General features: G+C 47.4%; 1 protein-coding gene across 3 annotated transcripts; it reads right to left on the bottom strand.

Moving 5' to 3' along the window:
- Positions 1 to 1,826: 1,826 nt before the first annotated feature.
- E2F4 (E2F transcription factor 4) lies at positions 1,827 to 18,805 on the bottom strand. 3 transcript variants are annotated; one of them, XM_083751203.1, is made up of 10 exons: positions 18,463 to 18,805; positions 14,358 to 14,467; positions 13,182 to 13,343; positions 11,890 to 11,933; positions 11,043 to 11,104; positions 10,205 to 10,493; positions 7,220 to 7,411; positions 6,019 to 6,066; positions 5,054 to 5,098; positions 1,827 to 4,055 (listed from the first exon to the last, which is right to left on the bottom strand). In XM_083751203.1, exons 1-10 carry the CDS (start codon positions 18,589 to 18,591, stop codon positions 3,940 to 3,942), a joined length of 1,197 nt encoding a protein of 398 aa, XP_083607329.1. In that variant the 5' UTR covers positions 18,592 to 18,805; the 3' UTR covers positions 1,827 to 3,939. The 3 variants fall into 3 exon arrangements, with proteins under 3 accessions (XP_083607329.1, XP_083607330.1, XP_083607328.1); XM_083751204.1 differs by lacking the exon at positions 11,890 to 11,933 and having other exon boundaries at positions 11,043 to 11,133; positions 13,170 to 13,343; XM_083751202.1 differs by lacking the exons at positions 1,827 to 4,055; positions 5,054 to 5,098 and adding an exon at positions 5,528 to 5,659 and having other exon boundaries at positions 5,901 to 6,066.
- Positions 18,806 to 18,835: the final 30 nt, after the last annotated feature.

Raw genomic sequence — 18,835 nt, 5'->3', positions numbered from 1 at the left:
TCCTGCAAGGGACCGGCGCGCACCTCTGCAAGCAGGTGCCCTTGATGGGGTCCCCGGAGGACGCGCCAAGGAGGTCTCGTCCGGGCGCTCGCCGTCTCCTTCGCCTCCTCCTCCCGCCTCGTCTTCCGATCTTCGCCGCCAGAACGCGCTGGCCCGGCCTCCTCCTGCTCAACTCTCGGTAGTTCCGGGGCGGTGGCTGGGCTCCCCCCCAACCACGGGTGCGGAGGAGGAAGGCGAGCGTCCCCGCCCCTGGGGAGGGCTAGGAAGTCCGGATCCCTCCAGTACCGTCCAACACGCGGCCGGGGCGCCCCCGGCCGGCGGCGCGCGGCCCATCGCCGGATCCTCAGGCCCCCAGACGCCTCGCTTCCCGGCCCCTCTCCGGCAAATGCCGTCGCGGCACCGGCTTCGTGTAAAAGTGGGGAAGCTTCTCCCCGTTTCCAGCAAAAGGTTCCAGGGTGCCGCCTTTTTGCACGTCGAGGGTGCGGGCGTGAAGAGGTTGCCGTCGAAAGGGGAGCGGGGCTTGGCAAAATCAAAAAGGTGGTGGCCATAATCCCAGCCTCCATCAGTGGTTAAGTGGCAATGATTCCTCTCCTGCCGGGCTTTGTGGTCCGGGATTTCTAAAAGTCAGTATGGTTTGGGATGGGCGGTACCCAGAGCAAGATGCTCCCTAACACTTTGTTCTCTCCTGAGCAGCAATCTGCCATCAGGATAAGGCCCTGTGGGCGGCAGGAGCCTCAGGGCAAGAGTCCCCAAACCCACGAAGCAAGGCAATGCACAGTACCTTTGGGGTAGTCACAGTGGAGTAGCGTGGGGGGGGTGGCTCTGGGCACACCATGGCGGGGCATGAACCAGGCACACCCACACCCCACAGAGTCCCCTCTCACACCCTGCCGGTGTGGGCAATCAACCAGCAGCTCTGGCAGAGGAGAGTAGGCAGTAATGCTGCCACCCACTCTCCTGGACTGGGGCGCATGAATGTGTCCCTGCCGCGGCGGGCTCCCCCATGTTCGAGGGCACACTCCACATGGCTGACCCGGGTGCTATTTGATAAGTTCCACCACTGGGTACCCAGCGTGTTCACTCTCGTCTCAGCGACAGAACGGAAGATAGCAGAATGCTCAAGGATGTGCTCTGGGGGAGCTGGCTCCTGGTACCAGACCCATTGGCAGATCAACTCTGTGTTACAAAGATGTCTGCAAAGATGGCATGAAGGCTGGCAACCCCAACCCCATGATGCAGGCAACTGCAGCACCTGGAGACCATCATCCATAGCAGTGCATCCATAGCAGTGACCGGAGGAGGAATGGCTGCTGGGAGGAGCGCAGAGAGAAGAAACGCCACGGTGCATCTGCAGCAGCAGCACAACCAGAGGCCTTCATCTGCCCCAGCTGCAACTAAACATCTCTCCTGTATCAGTCTCTACAGCCACAGAAGGCACTGCAACCTTCCAGCAGTTTGACTGCCTAGATTGACAGATGCAACCAGAGCCAGCATGGTGCCCTCAGATGCTAATAGGCTTCACCTCTCATGAGCTCCAGAGAGCATGGCTGATGACCAGAGTTGATGGGAGGTGTAATCCAACATCTGGAGGGGCAAATATTAGCCACACCTTATTTAGAGCCTAATTTGAGACTGGATGGGACTATTTGAAAAAGAAACCAAAAGAGGCAGTTGTTGCTTCTTTTCCAGACGCTCCATGCAATGGAAATCCTTCTTTAGCATTAGAATTTCTTTAAACTCTGCCTTGCAATACGATTGCCTCACAGCATCAGCCTGGCTGCAAAGGACATGAAATGGCTTGTCCCAAAATGCTGACAGGAAACAGCTTTGGAAAGGTTTTGTTTATTCACTCAAAAAAACAAAAACTGTACAAATATTACAGGCAAGTCTCTTGCTGCAAAAAGTATAAAAATAATCTTTATATATGAATCAAAGTTCATTTCCACCCCCCTTCCCATTGTACATTTTCTTTAGGTATCTTTTCCAGGACGTCATCTAAAGAGAAGGCAAGAAATTTATAGCAAAGGGAAGTGACAGTTCAGCTGCTAAACAGATCCCTCCGAAAGACACCGAGAAGCCTGTGAGTCTATTGGGGAGGAAGAAATGCGACACACCTCTGGGCTTCCTAGAGCATCTGTGCAATGCAGGAACTGCTCTGGAAACAGAGACATGCAGGCCAGGAAGGTGTCCTCACAAGTGCCTAAGCACATGGTGTGGCTAGACTAGAACTCCCAAAGCTCCCTGACCATGTGGGCTGGAGCTGATGGGAGTTGGAGTACAACATCTGGAGGACACCACGTTGCCCATCCCTGCTAAACAGGACACCAGAGGCTTCTCTAAACACTAAGCATCTGGAAGCAGGGTATTAACAAGTTTCCACTCTGGAAAGGATGCCGATGAATTGTAGGGCTATATATTCCATACAGAGGGAAGTATCGGCTGCACCACTTACACCCTTGTGGCCACTCTTAGGAAGCAGGACAGGGCAGCCAGCTTAAACTAGCTCTTGCTGGCCAAAAGCTACCACATGACAACACAAACATTCCCTGATTTAATATGGGCGGCTTAGTGGTGAGTGTGCTTAGGGCTGCAGGTCTAAATCCCACTGAAATCAAACTCTTCACCCAAGCAGCAGTTTTTAAGGTTAGGGTGCAAGGCAGCACCACCTTCATATTCAGTGCCTGCGGCCAAGAACTGTGCAAAGGTTATGGGCCAGGGAGCGTGAGTTAGGGGCTGGCACAACTGCAGACTGGAGAGCAACACTGCGGTTACGGGAAAGAGGTCGGGAAGTGCAAAGGAGTCATAGGAGGAGGTTCATCAACCCAGATCCTCACGGGTGCAGGTGGGGAGGTGAGCAATACTCAGTGTTGGAAGGTGGGGAAGATGTGTCGCATACAGACTCTGGGAGAGAAGGTAAGCTGCACGGGCGGGCATCCAAATGAAACCAGCAATTTGGAAAGGGAAAAATGCAGTAGCTCGAATGAACTAAAAAAAAGCCCACCTTCAGCATTGACCAAGGATATTGAAATAAATCACCCAGACTTGGCCCCTTCCCTCAATCCAAGCCCCTCCATCTTGGGCTCTCACTGTCGAGCTCAGGGCCTTGCATTGCAGGCAATCCCAGCCAAGCTTCCCCACCCCTAAACAACTTGGCTGTTGGGGAGGGGGCAATTTGTTTCTCCATCCTGACTCTTTGGAGGAAAAGTGACTGTGCAAAACTGGCACCTCTACACGGCTAAAGGAGAAGAACTGGACATGTTTCGGCTTGCAAGAAACCTGGGTGATCGTCGTGCTCTCAAAGTGAAACAGAAGCGGCTGAAACCCGGGAAGAAGCTTCTGAGCACCTTCCATACATAAAATGGATCCAAGGCAGGGTTGACGAGGCGTCGCTTCCCCCTCTCCCCCTCGTTCCTTGTGTCAAAGTGTGCAGTTGCCAGAGAGAGAAAAGGAAATGAGCACCTCTGAAATACATAGAGACAAGCTATAAAGACAAGACAGCACGAGCCTCCCCTGCCCCTGTTGTTCAGCCCTCCTATTCTTTCCAGAAAGTGCCACCAGGAGTGTAGGGGAGCCAAGCCAGGCTTGCAGACCCAAGGAAGCTCTTCTGCTGTTCAGGAAGAATTGACTGCAGGCCGCTGGGAAGGAGGCCTCGGATCTAGTGAAAGGACAGCCAAAAATGGAGCAAGAGGGAAACCAGGGGACTGCCTTGTGCAACATGGGAAAGGAAGAAGAAAAGCCAGGAAAGGGAGCTGCTGCTCCTGCTGCTGCTTGGTCCGCAAGTCCATCCCTGTTGATCTTCAGTCAAGACCAGAGCAGCCAAGTGTGTCACTCAAGCACAATAGCAGAAAAGGAATCCAAAAAAACACCAGGTTTTTCCAAAGACTGGTTTGTTTGTTTTTTAAAAAACACATATCCTAAAGTCCATCCATATGCCAGGAGTCAGAGGTTGAGGATAGGCACATCGAAAAGGTCGCACACCCCTTCGCTCTCATCCAGGTTGTAGATGTAGTCGTGGTCACCAGGAGGCGGGGAGAGACGGAGCAAAGGAGCAAATACTGTTGAAGGGAAAGGAGTACAGTCAGGCTGTGTCTGGCTCACTGTACCTGTATGCTGGCCCTTTGGCAACAAAAACCAGGGTGAGGCCCCTCCCACATGCTGTAACACCCGACCCACATGCCTCCCTGCCCTGCATGCTTTACCAAAAGTAGAAGGTCTTAGGAGACCCAAGGAACAGATTGCCCATGTCAACTCGTAGCTTGACCCTCAGGACTCACCATTAAACCCAACCTTCAAACACGGGACCCTGCCTTAACTCTAGAACCTATAAGCTCCTTTGCTCTTCTATGCCTCTTTTAGTGCACACAAATAAACTGCAGATATACCAATGCCACATTTACTCCTTCTCTCTGAGGAAGTGTAGTTGCAGGGTGGGGAAAGAAGAGCAACTGGAGGAGTTAAGGACCCACAACAGGAAGTGCTTAGTATCTTCACCCATCTACAAATCCCCGGATTTTGGGGGATGGCGGAACAACCATGGCAATTAAATTACTACAGAACCAACATGTGTGTTGCTGTTTTTCAAAAAGGGGGCAGCAAAGATAAACATATGCTGGAGGGGACAGTTAAAACAAAAATAAGAAGTGCAACTTTAGGTCACTTCTTGTGGATCCTAGCCACTTAGCTTGTGGATCCTAACCAGTTAGTCCAGATATGGAGAACCTTTGGCCCTCTAGATGTTGTTGTACTACAACTCCCATCAGCCCCAGTAAGCAAGGCCAATGGCCAGTGATGATGGGAGTTGTAATTCAGCAACATCAGGAGTACAAGGGGTCCAAATGATGTCCTGCTTGTAAATAAAGACCCCCCACACACACCTGTGTTAGTTCAAGACCAGTGTGCATTAGCCTACTCAGTTGATTACAGTTCAGCTGAGCTTTACCATTTGCTTACAGTTCAACTGGACCACCTCAATTTCCTATACCCTAACTTTCTAGCCTTACCCAAACCCATCTCCACCCCAAAACTGGGAAATAGCAAAAGGCTTAATCCTTACCATCAGATGACATTAGTTCTTCAAGCAGCTCAGAATTCATGCATTCTGTGCGAAGAAAGAGTTGCATTACAACCACACACTCTGCTTTGGGATTCTACAGGAGAATATTCTGTATCATTTCAAACAAAGGCTCAGGTATGTCAGTTTCGAATACACTCCCATGATAAAGAAGCCAGCTTTGGCTTTGATGGATGTTAACTACCTGGATGTTAACTGTAAACAGAAGCACTCAGTTGCACACCCCAACTGTGTATTTATCATACAGTCAACACATGACTTTCCTCCCAAAGAATCCTGGGAACTGTAGTTTACCCCTACAGATCTTCAATTCCCATTATTCTTGAGGTAAGTGTTGGACGCCCAGGGAGAAGTGTTACATTCCAGATAACCCAAACAGATCAATGAGGCCTAAAGGAACTGCTTATTAACAGATGCCGGCTTGCAATGCAACAAGTAATACTGTACAAGATAAAGCAATAGCCACAGGCACCCTAGTTTCACAGCAAGGGCAGTGTCACCACCACAGCATGAGTATCCCTGAGCTAGCTGTTATTTCACATGTATCCAGCAGAGGGCCACTCTGCCATGATATTTGCTTTCTCCAAACTGAGTACAGTGGTACCTCGGGTTACATATGCTTCAGGTTACATACACTTCAGGTTACAGACTCCACTAACCCAGAAATAGTGCTTCAGGTTAAGAACTTTGCTTCAGAATGAAAACAGAAATCGTGTTTCAGTGAAGCGGCAGCAGAAGGCCCCATTAGCTAAAGTGGTGCTTCAGGTTAAGAACAGTTTCAGGTTAAGTACGGACCTCTGGAATGAATTAAGTACTTAACCCGAGGTACCACTGTATAGTAAGGGCCTCTAGAAACATGGGAGAAAATGTGAGATCAAGCAGGTTCAAAGATCCCTCACGTTGCCCCAGAAAAGTGAAACAAATAAGGTTCTGCTGAAGCAACGCACCTCTTGTTGGATCAAACATCTCCGAAAGCTCTTTGGGAAGTTCCGGTACTGAAAAACAGAAGAGACGGCTCTGGTTTCCATGCTGCTCCAATAATGTTCAAAGTGTGGTAACCTATACAGGGTGCTCTCACCTGTTTGGTAACCTCTGTTCACATTGAGTCCCCACCACCACCGACGCCTGCCATAATATTTGGCGGAAGCCCACTGTTGCTAGACAGTTCCTCTATAGATGGTTGTGAAGCTTGATGGTACATCTACACTGTAGTCTTAAAGAGGGCTCAGTTTGGAAGCAAAGGGCTCCCTATGCAAATCCATCTGCTCAAGCCTCAGGCTCATGATCTCCTGCAACACACACCAGGATGAGGGGCTCAGAAGCACCAGATCTTACTTATCCAGAGTATGTTGCTACTTCCAACCCAGGAACAATGGTTAATTTAAGCTATGGTTTTATTTGTACAGTAAAAGCCAGGATCAGAAGCTAGGGCTTTGCTCATTTAAATAAACAATATTTTAAACCAGCCACAGTTTGTCTTTGCTGGATGCAGGAACTGCAAGTTAGCTTCAGCCAGAAAGCTGATGCTTCCCATTTGCCTTTCGCAACTACTCCAGTTGAGCCTTGTCTGTGAACTGGGCCTCAAAGAATCATGGGAACTGTAGTTCTGAGAGTAGCTAGTAATGTCTGGAAACACTCATTCCCACACAACTAAAGATCCTAGGATTCCTTGTAGGAAGCCACGAACATGAAAAAAGTACAAAAACTGACATAAATATCCTGCCTACAACCCTGCCTACTGGTATTTTAGAAATCCCATTTCATTGCCCTCTCCAATACAGCATTACGCTGGGGTTTTCTTTAATATGCACTGCATGCCCCCAAAGAGAGACTTGTGGCATCAGCTGATTGAAAGGTGAGGAGCTCCACCCACCTTGCAAAAGTGGCCTGTGACAGGGGGAGGTAAGGCCAATCTACTGACCACTTCCAGTTCTCCACCCTTGTTGCACATGGCAAAGCAGATGCTTTGCTATTCAAAAAAACCCAAAACAAACCACAGGAACACAAACATTGTTCCACGGCAGACTTTTAACCATAGCAACCATTACAAAGCTGCTCCAGTTTCTGGAAAAAGAGGGACTTGGCGCCATGCCCATTTGGGAACACAGGAACCCCCAACCCAAAAGGCAGCAACCAAAGAATTCTCACTTTCTGTGGGGTCTGGCTTGATTGGCTCAAAGGAGGTGGAGGGACTGGGCAGGATGGAGCTGCTGTCCAGCAAGGCGGAGGATTGGAGGGGCTGCGTGTCCAGCCCAGCAGGTGGGCTGGCTGGTGCTGTTGAGGGGGCAAGTGGGTCCAGCTCCCCGCTGCTTCTCGATTCTGCCGTTGAGACACCACTATCTGCAAAGGTGTAAGACATAGATGGCGACAATTTTGCAACATTTCATGGATAGCACACTGAATAGGACATGACACTCATCCACCAAACTCCAGGGCAGTACGGTGTTGCATTAAATGCCCGCAGGCACCCCCTAAGCCTTATAAATATGCCACAGAAAAGTTACTAGCCTTCATAGGTCATTGATTAGAACTTTTCTCCTCAACATGCCTTTTCCCACATGAAGGGGATGAATTTTCATATATCCAAAAGCTTTCTGTTACACCATCTGCCATTCTCCAGACAGATGCACTACAGGCCAGATACAACTTAGCCAACATGAACAGTATCGCAATGATGTAAGAATTAGAGGCTCAGGGTGTAGATTTTTAAAACATTCCAATATTAATTGTATTGAAGCTTTGGCTAGCATGTATTAGACTTGATTCTCTGTGTTTGCATTTTATGACTCCCATGCTGCATTCCTTTTCTATCTGACCCTGAAAGTGGCACAAATGGCCCTCCAGGATGTTATTCTAAATCTATCATGAGTTAGGACCAGAATGTAAAATCAGCTATCCTTGAAGCTTCCCCAAGGAAAGTGAGATAAAGGAAGGAATGTCAACAACCTGATGAAGGGCTGCTTGCCAGGGGAACAGTGATAGAAATGCTACATTTGAGACCATATGGCCTGGGCACTCTTGGGGCACCCCAAGCTGATTGTGGGGGTCAAGGTACCGGTATGGAGCCATGCGTGTTTTGCTTCTCGTGACCTGTAACTTTTTCTGATGTATGTAGAAGGATGTTGATGTTTTAAGAACGTTTAGATGTTTTATGACTCTTTTGTGTCCTGTGTGTATAAAACCCTTGTTCTAATTCTCTTAGTGGCAGGTGATTTCTTAACTAGTGGTTCAGCTAGAGAACAACCACTTAAGTTGAGCTCTGTCTTATTGCTACACTAAATGCTGACTTCCTAACTGGGTGCTGGACTTGAATTATTTCCTTGGTTCCGTGTTTTATTTACCCTCGCCTGGCTGAGAGCAAGGTGGTGTAGAAGTAAGTTCTTACCACAGTAACAACCTATTATGCAACTTTTTAAAAAACAAAACAGCTATACTTTTTATTAAAACCTAACTGGGAAGATACAGCTTTCCCAAAGAGTCAACCTGTAAACAGTTATCAAAGTTAGGTGCGAGGTTAGAATTTTAGACAAAAAAACCCCCCAAGCCACTGCCTTAACAATTCAACACACATTCCAGGGGTGAGGAGTGGTAGACCGCAATTTAATCCTCGAGAGAGAACACACATACACACAAACAAATGCACAAGGCAAAGCAAATATTTGTCTCAGGCAGACCTGCCACAGAAAAAACTTGCCCTTTTCTGATGCACTTGCAGGAGGCAGATTGTTAAACTGGTATGTAAGCCATATATGGATAACCTGTGGCCTTTCAGGTGTTTTTGTAGTACTATCGGGCATGCTGGCTGTGGCTGTGTCCAACAACTCCTCTTTTGGAGGGCCACAGGTTTTCCATCCCTGATATATGGAGTATGTTAGTACAGGTACAATATAAAGTTTAAGGAAGGAAGGATGTGTAGAAGGGAAACTTGGGAGTGTGGTGGACTTATTTTTTCCTCTCTCCCAACAATGGAATAGTAGAGAAAACAGCTGTCAATACTTGATTGGGTTTCTGAATGTGTAGGAAGTATTGTAGCTCCAGTTCTCCTGAACCAATTACGAGCCAGGCACCTAACATGAGGCTGTTTAGTCGCCTACTGAATATGGACTTTTTAAAAGGAAATCTTACCCCAAGGTGTAAGCCAGACGTTTATGGAAGATCAATTTTATATTTGATAAAATAGTACTGTTGTTTTTAAGAGTCTGTATGGATAGTTTTATTGTTTGAGTTTGCTGAATTGATTTTACAGTTCTTTGAGCTTGTGTTTCTGTGTTTCATTCTCAGTGTATACCACTTTGATGGTGGCCTATTTAATAATGTGTTTAAAGAAATAAATACTTTAAGACTAGTGATGATTACAACGAATGGATGTTATGTGCTTTCCACATCTTAATTTGGGATAAGAAATACAGTAACTACATATATGAAAGAATGTGCTGTTTCAGAACTAGAAAAAAGGAACGTATGTGTTATTGGCTTACAATAATTGTATGTACTGAAAATTATGTCAGATAATTTATATACAACTATAATTTTTAAACATGATGGGAAAAGCTGGTACAGTCCACTGTAAATATATTATTCCAGTTTGAGACCCAAGTACTTTACAGCTGCCTGGCTATACTACTTTCCAAGAGTTCAAACTAATTTCCACTAAAGCAAATAAACCAAAAACCAAACAATTATAAAATCACAAGGAGGCAACACATACGAAGGAAAAAAACTCGGAAAATTTAAATTCTCCCTTAAGGTTTGATGAAATAGGAAGGTTTCACAGCATGTGGGGGGAACCTGTGGCCCTCCAAATGTTGCTGAACTCCAGCTCCCATCAGCACCCACCAGTGTGGCCCATGGTTAGGGAAGATGAGAGCTGCAGCCTGACAATATCTGGAGGGCTACAGGATCCCCAGTCCAGTTTGGGTGCCATTTTGAAACGGGACAGTGACGTTGGAGGCTTCCTAACCTTGCCTAGGCCAGGTTCCAAAGTTCTCAGGTGGCTGCTGAAGAAGGCAGGCCTCTGGCCATCCCTGCCCATGCCTTTCATCTGGAAGAGGCTGACAGCAAGGCCAAGTGACTCGACTTCAGTGTCATATTCGAGAGAGGTTACCGAGAAGGGAAAGCTCCTCTGCGACTCACCTGTGGCGCTGGCTGCTTTCGGCACAGCAGAGACCTGGTCCTGCGTGCTGTTGGGAACGGGCGCAGAAGGGTGTGTACCACTGGGAAGAGATGCTTCTTGGAAGTGGGCAACAGGTGGTCTCTGTGCCTTAGAGAGTGTGACTGGCTGACACTGAATGAGGTCTTCCGGGGGAGGGACAGGTAGTACCACTGGAGGAGAGCTCCAGGCGTCTTTATTTACGAGCAGGACATCAATTGGACCGCTTGTACTTTTCAGGTGGATCTGGTATTTCTTCTGACCATTTAAGCCCTAAAGAAAGGGAGAGAGATTGCTGCAAGGTAAGGCACCCAAGCCAGCGCAGTGATGCATCTATGTGTGTAAAGGACTGTATCCAATATAGCGTTAAGTTAGTTAGAATCATAGAACTGTAGGTGGAAGGGACTCCGGGGGGCATCTAGTTTAACCCCCTGCAATGCAGGAATCTCAACAATCTTAGCGGGATACTTGTTCCACTGACAAAATGTTTTGTGCCAGATGAATGTGGTTGTGCAAGAAAATGTGAAATCAAAGCGCCTTCACAACTTGCAGCCAGCATCAACCTGCAATGCAAGATGCTGCTGACTATTCCAAGGGCCACCAGCTCCTTGAGGTTTCAGCCACAGGTTTTCCCCACACTTTAACTGGAAATGCTCGGGATTAAACCTGGGACCTCCTGCAGGCAAAACATGAGCTACGGTGGCACCAACAGGAGCCCAACACCACCAGGAGGGCCAAAGGCTAGCGATCCTTCATATAAGACTTCCACCGTTGCCTCTTTGCAACCAGGGATCATTCCTTTGTTATCCATGTGCCACCTACCTCAGGGACTGGAACCTCTAACTGAGTACCCGATGGGGCTCGGATGGCTAGCAGTGTGTCACCTGGAACAAGAGAGCAAACGCAGCATTTACTAATCTGATCTAGGTGCAGAATGGAGCAGTGGGCAGTTGCAAGCCAAGACGCACACTCTCTTTCCTCCTTTTTCACCTCTTCCCTCAAGAGATGGGAGACCTGTGGCCCTCCAGATGTTGCTAGATGCCAACTCCCATCAGCCTCACAAGGTTGGCCAATGGCCAGGGTTGATGGAAGTCATAGTTCAGCCACATCAGCAGGGACAACACTTCCCCACCCATGCTTTACCTGGTCTGCAAACCTTTAACGCGGCCAGTAACATTGGCAGGAAAAAAGGACAGTTCTCAGATACAGAAGGGCAGTGCAAATATTTGTGTTGTTGTTTTTTAAAGGCTGCTTTTATTTTTTCAGAGCAAAAGGCCATTTCATTCACACTATTTATCTGGCTAATGCTAGTAGACCTAAGTGACTAAAGCAAGGTGATGGCAAAACAGGCTATACATGAATGGAATTCAGCCTGAGTAGTAAGACAAGGGCTACTGCACTTTCTGAGAGCTGTGAAGAATTGGAAGGTTTGCCTCATTTCCAAGAAAAACAGGCTCTAAACTCTGGAACTCTTGCCCAGCACAGTTCATTTGTTCCTAGAGCAAGGAGTGGGGTCCCCAACGTTGCTGAGCTCCCCCACCCACCAGCATAGTCAATGATCAGAGATGATCGTAGTTGTAGCCTATTAACACCTGGAGAGCACCATGCCAAGGAAAAGGTACGGCATACAGGAGGGGAATCTAGCTAGGATACACCACCACATCCTCACCTGGAAAGCATTTGCAGAGGTCCTCATCAGTCACATAGGCTAACGTTCATGACGTTAAGGGAAAAAACCAGATGGATCCAGAAACAATGAGATCATTGGACAAAGGAACACTTCAAGACGTTTAGGGGAAGTGGAAGAAACAATTGAACAACAGATCTAGTTATCAGTCGGTGCTGCAGAACATGCTGGTCAGAATGTGTCCTATGTGCCCCACCTACTGGGTGCATCTCTACAAAAGCAGCAGCAGAGGAGGACATTTTGGATCCGATACGTTTACTTAACACTTTTTAAGCTCCACCCACCCACCTGTATTATAAAGTAGTTTCACACCACAGTAAATAGTTATGGCTTTCCCCCCAAAGAATCCTGGGAACTGTAGTTTGCTAAGGGTGCTTAGAACTGCAAGGAAACCCCTATTCCCCTCACACAGCTACAGTTCCCAGAGGTCCCAGGGAAGAGGGACTGGCTGCTGAACCACTCTGGAAATTATAGCTCTGTAGGGGGGAAAGGGGTCTCTTAATAATTCTCAGCACCCTTTACAAAATACAGTTCCAAGATTCTTTTGGAAAACCCATAACTGTTAGAAGGGGTATGAAACTGCTTTAAATGTGTAGTGCACGTGGAGCCTTAGTAGAGTCTTGTGGCAGCTTAAAGACTTAACAAATGAACTGTGGCACATGAGCCTTTGTGGACCACAGTCTACTTCATTAAGTGGACTTCATGAAAGCTTATGACACAATAAGTTTCAAGGAGCCAAAAGATTCTGTTGCTTTTGCAGCTGTATTTCTGCAAAAAGAACAAAACAAAACAAACCACTCCCAAGAAAGGAATATGATAGATTAAAGAAAAGTGACATCAACACGATGATGGCAGGGGAGTGGGGATGAATGATATGGAGAGAGAAATTCTTTCCATTTTCTCAAAAAGAGATCTGGGATAAGGCACTTGAGTTGTTGGTGCTGTTTTGGTATTCTTAGCATTTCATCCAGGGACAGATAGATGCACACGGACACACAGTCACTATCTCACCATAGATGTCTCGCTGGCCAATGCTGTGGACCTGACCCAGCAATAAGACTGAAATTTCTGTATCCTGGACAGGGTGGCAAGTGATTTGAAATTAAAGAGTTGTGCCAGCACTACAGGATCGGTGTCACTGCCTTCAAGCCCCGGAAAGTAATGTTTTCCTTCCGCCATCCTACAAGGATCATCTTGGAACGAGCATTGGAAACTCGAAGTGTAAGGGGGAAGGGGAAGGAGGAAAAAGGACCATGGTGCACTCAAAAGGATATCGGCTGTTTTGTACATCATCCGTCACATTTTTGATGCTTTGCTGCACCCACATCTTTTGCTGCTCCAGCTCCCGCTCCCGCTGCTCCAGGTCCTCAATCTCTGCCTTCAGCTCTATCAGCTTGTGGGCAATTTCACGAGTGTTGCAGCCAGGACCTACTCCTCTGGAGGGAAGCAGAATTGGAAGCAAGAAAAATGAGAGAGGCCACCTCTTGCAGAGCTTCCCTAGAGGGCATGTGCTATCAGAAACATTGCCATCGCAACCGCAAAATACCTCCCCAAACCCACAGGATTGTTCAGTCGCGCTGAGCACAAACTATTCCTCCCTTTGTTTCCAAGCCCAAACCTTCCAGAGAGGAATTGGCAGCCCTTTAGATATTATGTCTCTATCCAGTATGGTGCAGTGGTTAGTGTGCAGGACTAGGATCTGGGAGACCAGGGTTCAAATTGCCACCGGGCCATGAATCTCACTGTGTGACGTGGGGCCAGTCACTGCCTCTCAGCCTAACCAACTTCCCAGGGTTGTTGTGGGGATTAAATGAAGAATGGGGAGAAACCTTGTGCACCATCTTGAGCTCCTTGGAGAAAAAGGTGGACTATAAATGCAATAAATAATAATAAAATATTCAAAGATCTCCTTCCACCAACACAGTTCCCTTGGAAGAGAGTTCCTCCAAACGTCAGTCATTTTTTTACTCCCAAATAGTATATCATGTCATTAGGTTTTAGGTGAGGTACATTTTTTATAAGTTTGAACCTATAAATGCTACACTGCCAACATCAAGGTAAAAATATAATGGTGGCAAACAGCATAAAATAAATTTATATTCGTAAAACAATTATAAAACACATCCCAAATTAGTATATCTGCTTAATACATCAAACATAACTGGATCACTGCTCAGGAAAGTGAATGCAAACAGATGAGTTTAAGCAGGCACTTAAATCCCTGCTATTTCCCTGCTATTTGTGACCACTCAGCAAACAGGAGAACAGCATGACCATTGGTGAAGCTTATTCAAAACTGCCTTAAATGCTGCACTCAGGACACAGTCAACTACTCAAATGCAAGCTGTGACTGTGCCACACTCCTCAAATGCAACTGCCCCCCATGCATCACTGAGAACAGAGCCTAGTTTCAGGATCACCAATCCTTGCTCCAATTCACGGGCACTTACTTCCACTGTATGCTGTTCTTGGACTTCTTCTCAATCAGCCCTATGCCCTCAAGGACATTTGTGATGTCATAAATGCGCCGCTTCTGCCGCACTGCCAAGGTATCTGCTGCCTGTGTAGGAAACCCAAAACATTATCACGCCCTGCTCATGAAGGCCTGAGCCACTCAGAGAATAGCAAGAAGCTGACAAAACAAAAAATAACACCTCCAGCCACTTTGTCAGTTATACATAGGAACATGCCTGGACTCAGTTTTTTCTGTCTTGGGTTTGGGAGAGGAACCATCAATTAAATCTCTTTGCCTCCCACATGTTCCATTTCAGGGGGTTAGTTTATAAACAAAACAGAAGTTCAGCGTGAGAAGCTGCAACCCATCTGCCATCCTGGGGTTCCTTCCAAGTGGCCCCAAAGACTGCCTGATGTCATGGCAGATGAGGGCACAAATCCCACCTTTCATGGCAGAAAAGCGTAAGTGTGTGGCATTGCTTTCTCGGCTACACTGCCACACACAAAGACAACATGGTGTAGTGGCTACAGAACTGGGTGAGGAATCCAAATCTGCACCCAGCCATAAAGCCTTGCTTGGAGCAGTCACTCTCTCAGCCTAATCCTATCTAGCCAAGTTATTGTGAATGGGAGAGGGGAAAGGGAAACATGTAAATTGTCTTGGGCTCCCTGCAGGAAGAACAGAACAATGTAATATCATCATCATCATGATAATAATATTGCAAACCCAAAATCTGTAACATATAAAAGATGATTTCCTATTTATTACATGAAAGGGTCTATATATCCACTGTTCAGAACATCAATGAACAGTGATGTGGATTATCAGTACCCAGTGTAAGAACCAAACTCTCTATATCCTGTTTAGGCAGTATCGCTGCAGGGCAGCTGGGTTGTATTCTGTGACTTTTCTGGATCCTCAGTTTCACCAAATGTATAGCATGCATAAACAGGTGATGCCTGGAAGCATATCTAGCAGTAAGATGCAACAGAGGGGAAAAATAAAAAATCCTCCATATCATTGCTGCATAAAATGCAATGTGTTAACAAATGCCTGATGTGTTAACAAAGATTTTGTAGATACCAAGATGCCCTTTTCTCAAGGTAAAGGTGAAAAGGTAGCTAGATTAGAGTGCTTACTATTAGAAAGCAGGTTCTAGAGAAATTAAGAGGACTCGTAACTTCACCCAGGTATAAAAATATTCAGATGTCTTTCAGTCACACAATGCTGGGAGCACAAATGGATCAAAGGGAGTTGTATAAGAGCAGCTTACGCTACGTGTCCACGTAATCTGGTATTGTCTGCTCTCATTGGCAGCAGCTCACATTACCTGCCGTTAGATTTTATTTTAATCTTCAAATGCCAACGATTGAACTCTGAGCCTTCTGCACACAAAACATGTGTTCTACCACTGAGCTATGGTCAGCAACATGCAGCACAGTTCATGTTTGTTAGATATATAAGTGCAACTTTGTCATTCACAAGAACATTATGTCTACTACATAAGAACAACCCTGCTGGGTAAGACCAAAAGCCCACCATCCTGCTCTCACAGCAGCCAGCCAGATGGTCATGGGAAGCCTGCAGGGAGGCCATGAGTGCGATAATACGCTGTTCCCCAGCAACTGATATTCAGAGAGATACAATTCTTCAATACTGGAGGTAGTACACATCCATCATGACTAACAGCCACTGATTGGTACATGCCAGGAATAAGCCAGAGACAGATATAATCATTACACCTTTCTTATGAACTTCCCCAGGGTATCCATCTTGCTTAACCATCTGGATTACAGGTCCAGCTAATTCTTCCCATACATTCTGCAGCAGACCTTAAAGCCTTCAAGAAGTTGGAAAGGATGACTCTGGCATGAAGTTGCCAAATTAGATTTCACTGCCAAACTTGACACTAGGGAACTTGGCCTCAATAAACCACCTGGGAAGAGAAAGCCACTGTCCCTTTCAGTGTTTACCAAGACTATCAATTCAGCTATGCCTATTCATCACAAGTAACTTCTAGTTAAGAGTGGGTCACAAGGCTGCTTCTTGTACCTGATCTTTGTTGACCACTTTTCACTTGTGTTGTGCATATTATGACACTTACCACAATCTCTTCCATTTCTCAACTTCATAGAAACATTGTTTTCTCCTTACTCAGGGTATGCATATCCACCCATTTACCTGACTATTTCATACTTCTAATAGACTCTGACTCAGAAAAGCTTCTAACATAGTAAATAAGCCTTCCTTTAAAGTGCCCATGGACATATGCTGCTGCTAACAGACCCTGCATGAAAAAGAGGTCAAGTCCAATCCTTAGCATCTCCAAGTAGGGATAGGAAAGACCATGGACTGTACACAAGTTCTACTCAGAGTAGACCCACTGAAATTAATGGACCTATATTAATAATGCCCATTAATTTCAATGGATCTACTCTGAGTGGCGCTAACTGTATACAACCCTCTGATCTTAAATCCCAGCAAGCTTTTGCCAGTAATTTAAAGTTTAGATAATATTGAGCTAGGGGGAACAAGGCAGCTTCTTATGTCTGCTTCTCTGGAGTTAGCAAAATACAAGAGCTGCCTTGATGAAAAGTCTCAAGCTGCAACCCTCCTTGCACTTCCGTAGGAGTAAGCACCACCTGAACAGAGGGGGGTTTGCTTTGGTGCAAAGATACACAGACCTATGCTGTCAAAGCCATCATCAATCACCTTAGACAGGGCTCCAGCAGGGCTGCTTCCCACTGCTGTTCCCTTCCAAACCAAAGGCCCTTAGATGGCTATGCAGCTTACTGGCCTAGTTCACATAAGAAGCCACATCTGGATTCAGTAACACTATGCTAATGTTTTTTGTTGTTGTTTAAGCAGTTTGTGGTTCATAGCATTAAAAGCTTCTTCCTGCCCACTTTTTCTACTCTAGATTTCCCATGTTTAGTCCTAAACCGTTTTGAACTGCAGAGGCGTCTGCCTGTTTCCCCATCTGCCTGCATTGCAGTGGAACCAAAAGCAGATTTCAGTTAAGGTTAAGCACTTCAGGCAAGGTTGCAAACACCTGCAGTCCCTTTCACACAGAAGCTACTGTTGCGGTAAAGCAGAAGCTCCTGCAACTGCTGGAGTTCTGCACTGGCAACAAACTGGTTACACCTGTGACTAAGTTATACATATGCAACCAGCTCAGTGTAACACCCCCACCCGCAGAGATCCCTTCATGCACTCCTGCAGTCCATACCCAACATGCAACTCAGCATTATCTCCCCATTTGGCGGATGCTGCACCTTAACGGTCATGCTTCCTTGATATGAGGTGAGGGAGGTCAGAGGAAGAGCTAGCAAACAGGTGGGGAAGCAGTTTGCCCCTAGGGTTTGCTAATTTGGTCTGAGGACCAAGAGAGAGAGAAAAGCCCAATTCAAGGCAGAATGTATTAACTGGGATTTTTCCTAACACACACACACACACACACACTCCTGCATGGGAAGATGGAATGGAGTCAAGAGATCCCAAATGTGGACACACAGCAACAGACCAAAGCTCCAGACAAAAGGAGGTGGTCGGAACAGATACCTAATAGGGCCCGATCCTTACTTTCCGTGAGCCCGATCCGGCCCCAGGAGGCAAATCCTGCCACCGCCACTCCACGCTGCATCCTTCCCTTGTCTATATCATCGGGTGGGCAGAAAGCAACTGGGATCTATCGGTAAGGGTTTCTTAACTGTTTTCATAGCAGCAACACAACGCCCCCCCCCCACCAAAAACACACTAATGGGGCTGTTGTTGAAATGAAGAAAGCTAATCTTAGCGTGAAAGGGATGTGATATCAATACCGTTGTGGTACAGGGAACCCATCCCAGATCCTGGCACCTTGTTCTTACTACCTGAGTGACACGTGTGTGTGTGTGTTCAGCTGCCTCTGGCTGGTGAATGGGGGGGGCTTTTGGGGGGAGGAGGAACAAAGTAGATCCAAGAAGCCCTAAGTCTGCCCAGTCGGAGTGCTTCTTGCCCTGATGGGAGCCAGCCATAGCCCACCCCCAGCCATGTTGTGGAAGCAGGATCCCCTCGGCACCCCGTTTTCCCCGCTCTCTCCTCCTCCACCTCCTCCTCACCAGCTTGAGGTCGAGCACGCCGTCCTTGGCCTCCTGCAGCAGAGACACGAACTTGGTCGTGAGCAGCCCCAGGCTCTTCTCGTGCCGGCTCGGGGCGCCCCCCGGTGGCTGCGTCGCGGACTCCGCCATCCACGTCCGCCTCAGGCCCTCCGCCGCCGAGGCCGGTGCAGATCCCGGGTCTCCGGTACGGCCCCCGCGCGCTGACCCCTCTGCCGCTTCCGGCCGCCGCAGGGCACGACGGGAGGAGGGAGGCGGAGGGAAGGCTCCATCTTGGGAGAGAGGGCGGAGCGCCGCCACGCTCCCTCCCGCCTCCTTCTGCTCGGCTCCGCCCACCACCACTACCACCCCTTTCGTGCCGTTGTAGCGTCCCCTG

This window comes from Podarcis gaigeae (assembly GCF_964106915.1).
Source record: "Podarcis gaigeae genome assembly, chromosome: 8".
Taxonomy (NCBI): Eukaryota; Metazoa; Chordata; class Lepidosauria; order Squamata; family Lacertidae; genus Podarcis; species Podarcis gaigeae.
Note: the sequence above shows the minus strand (reverse complement) of the source record. Positions and strands in the feature narration are given on the sequence as shown.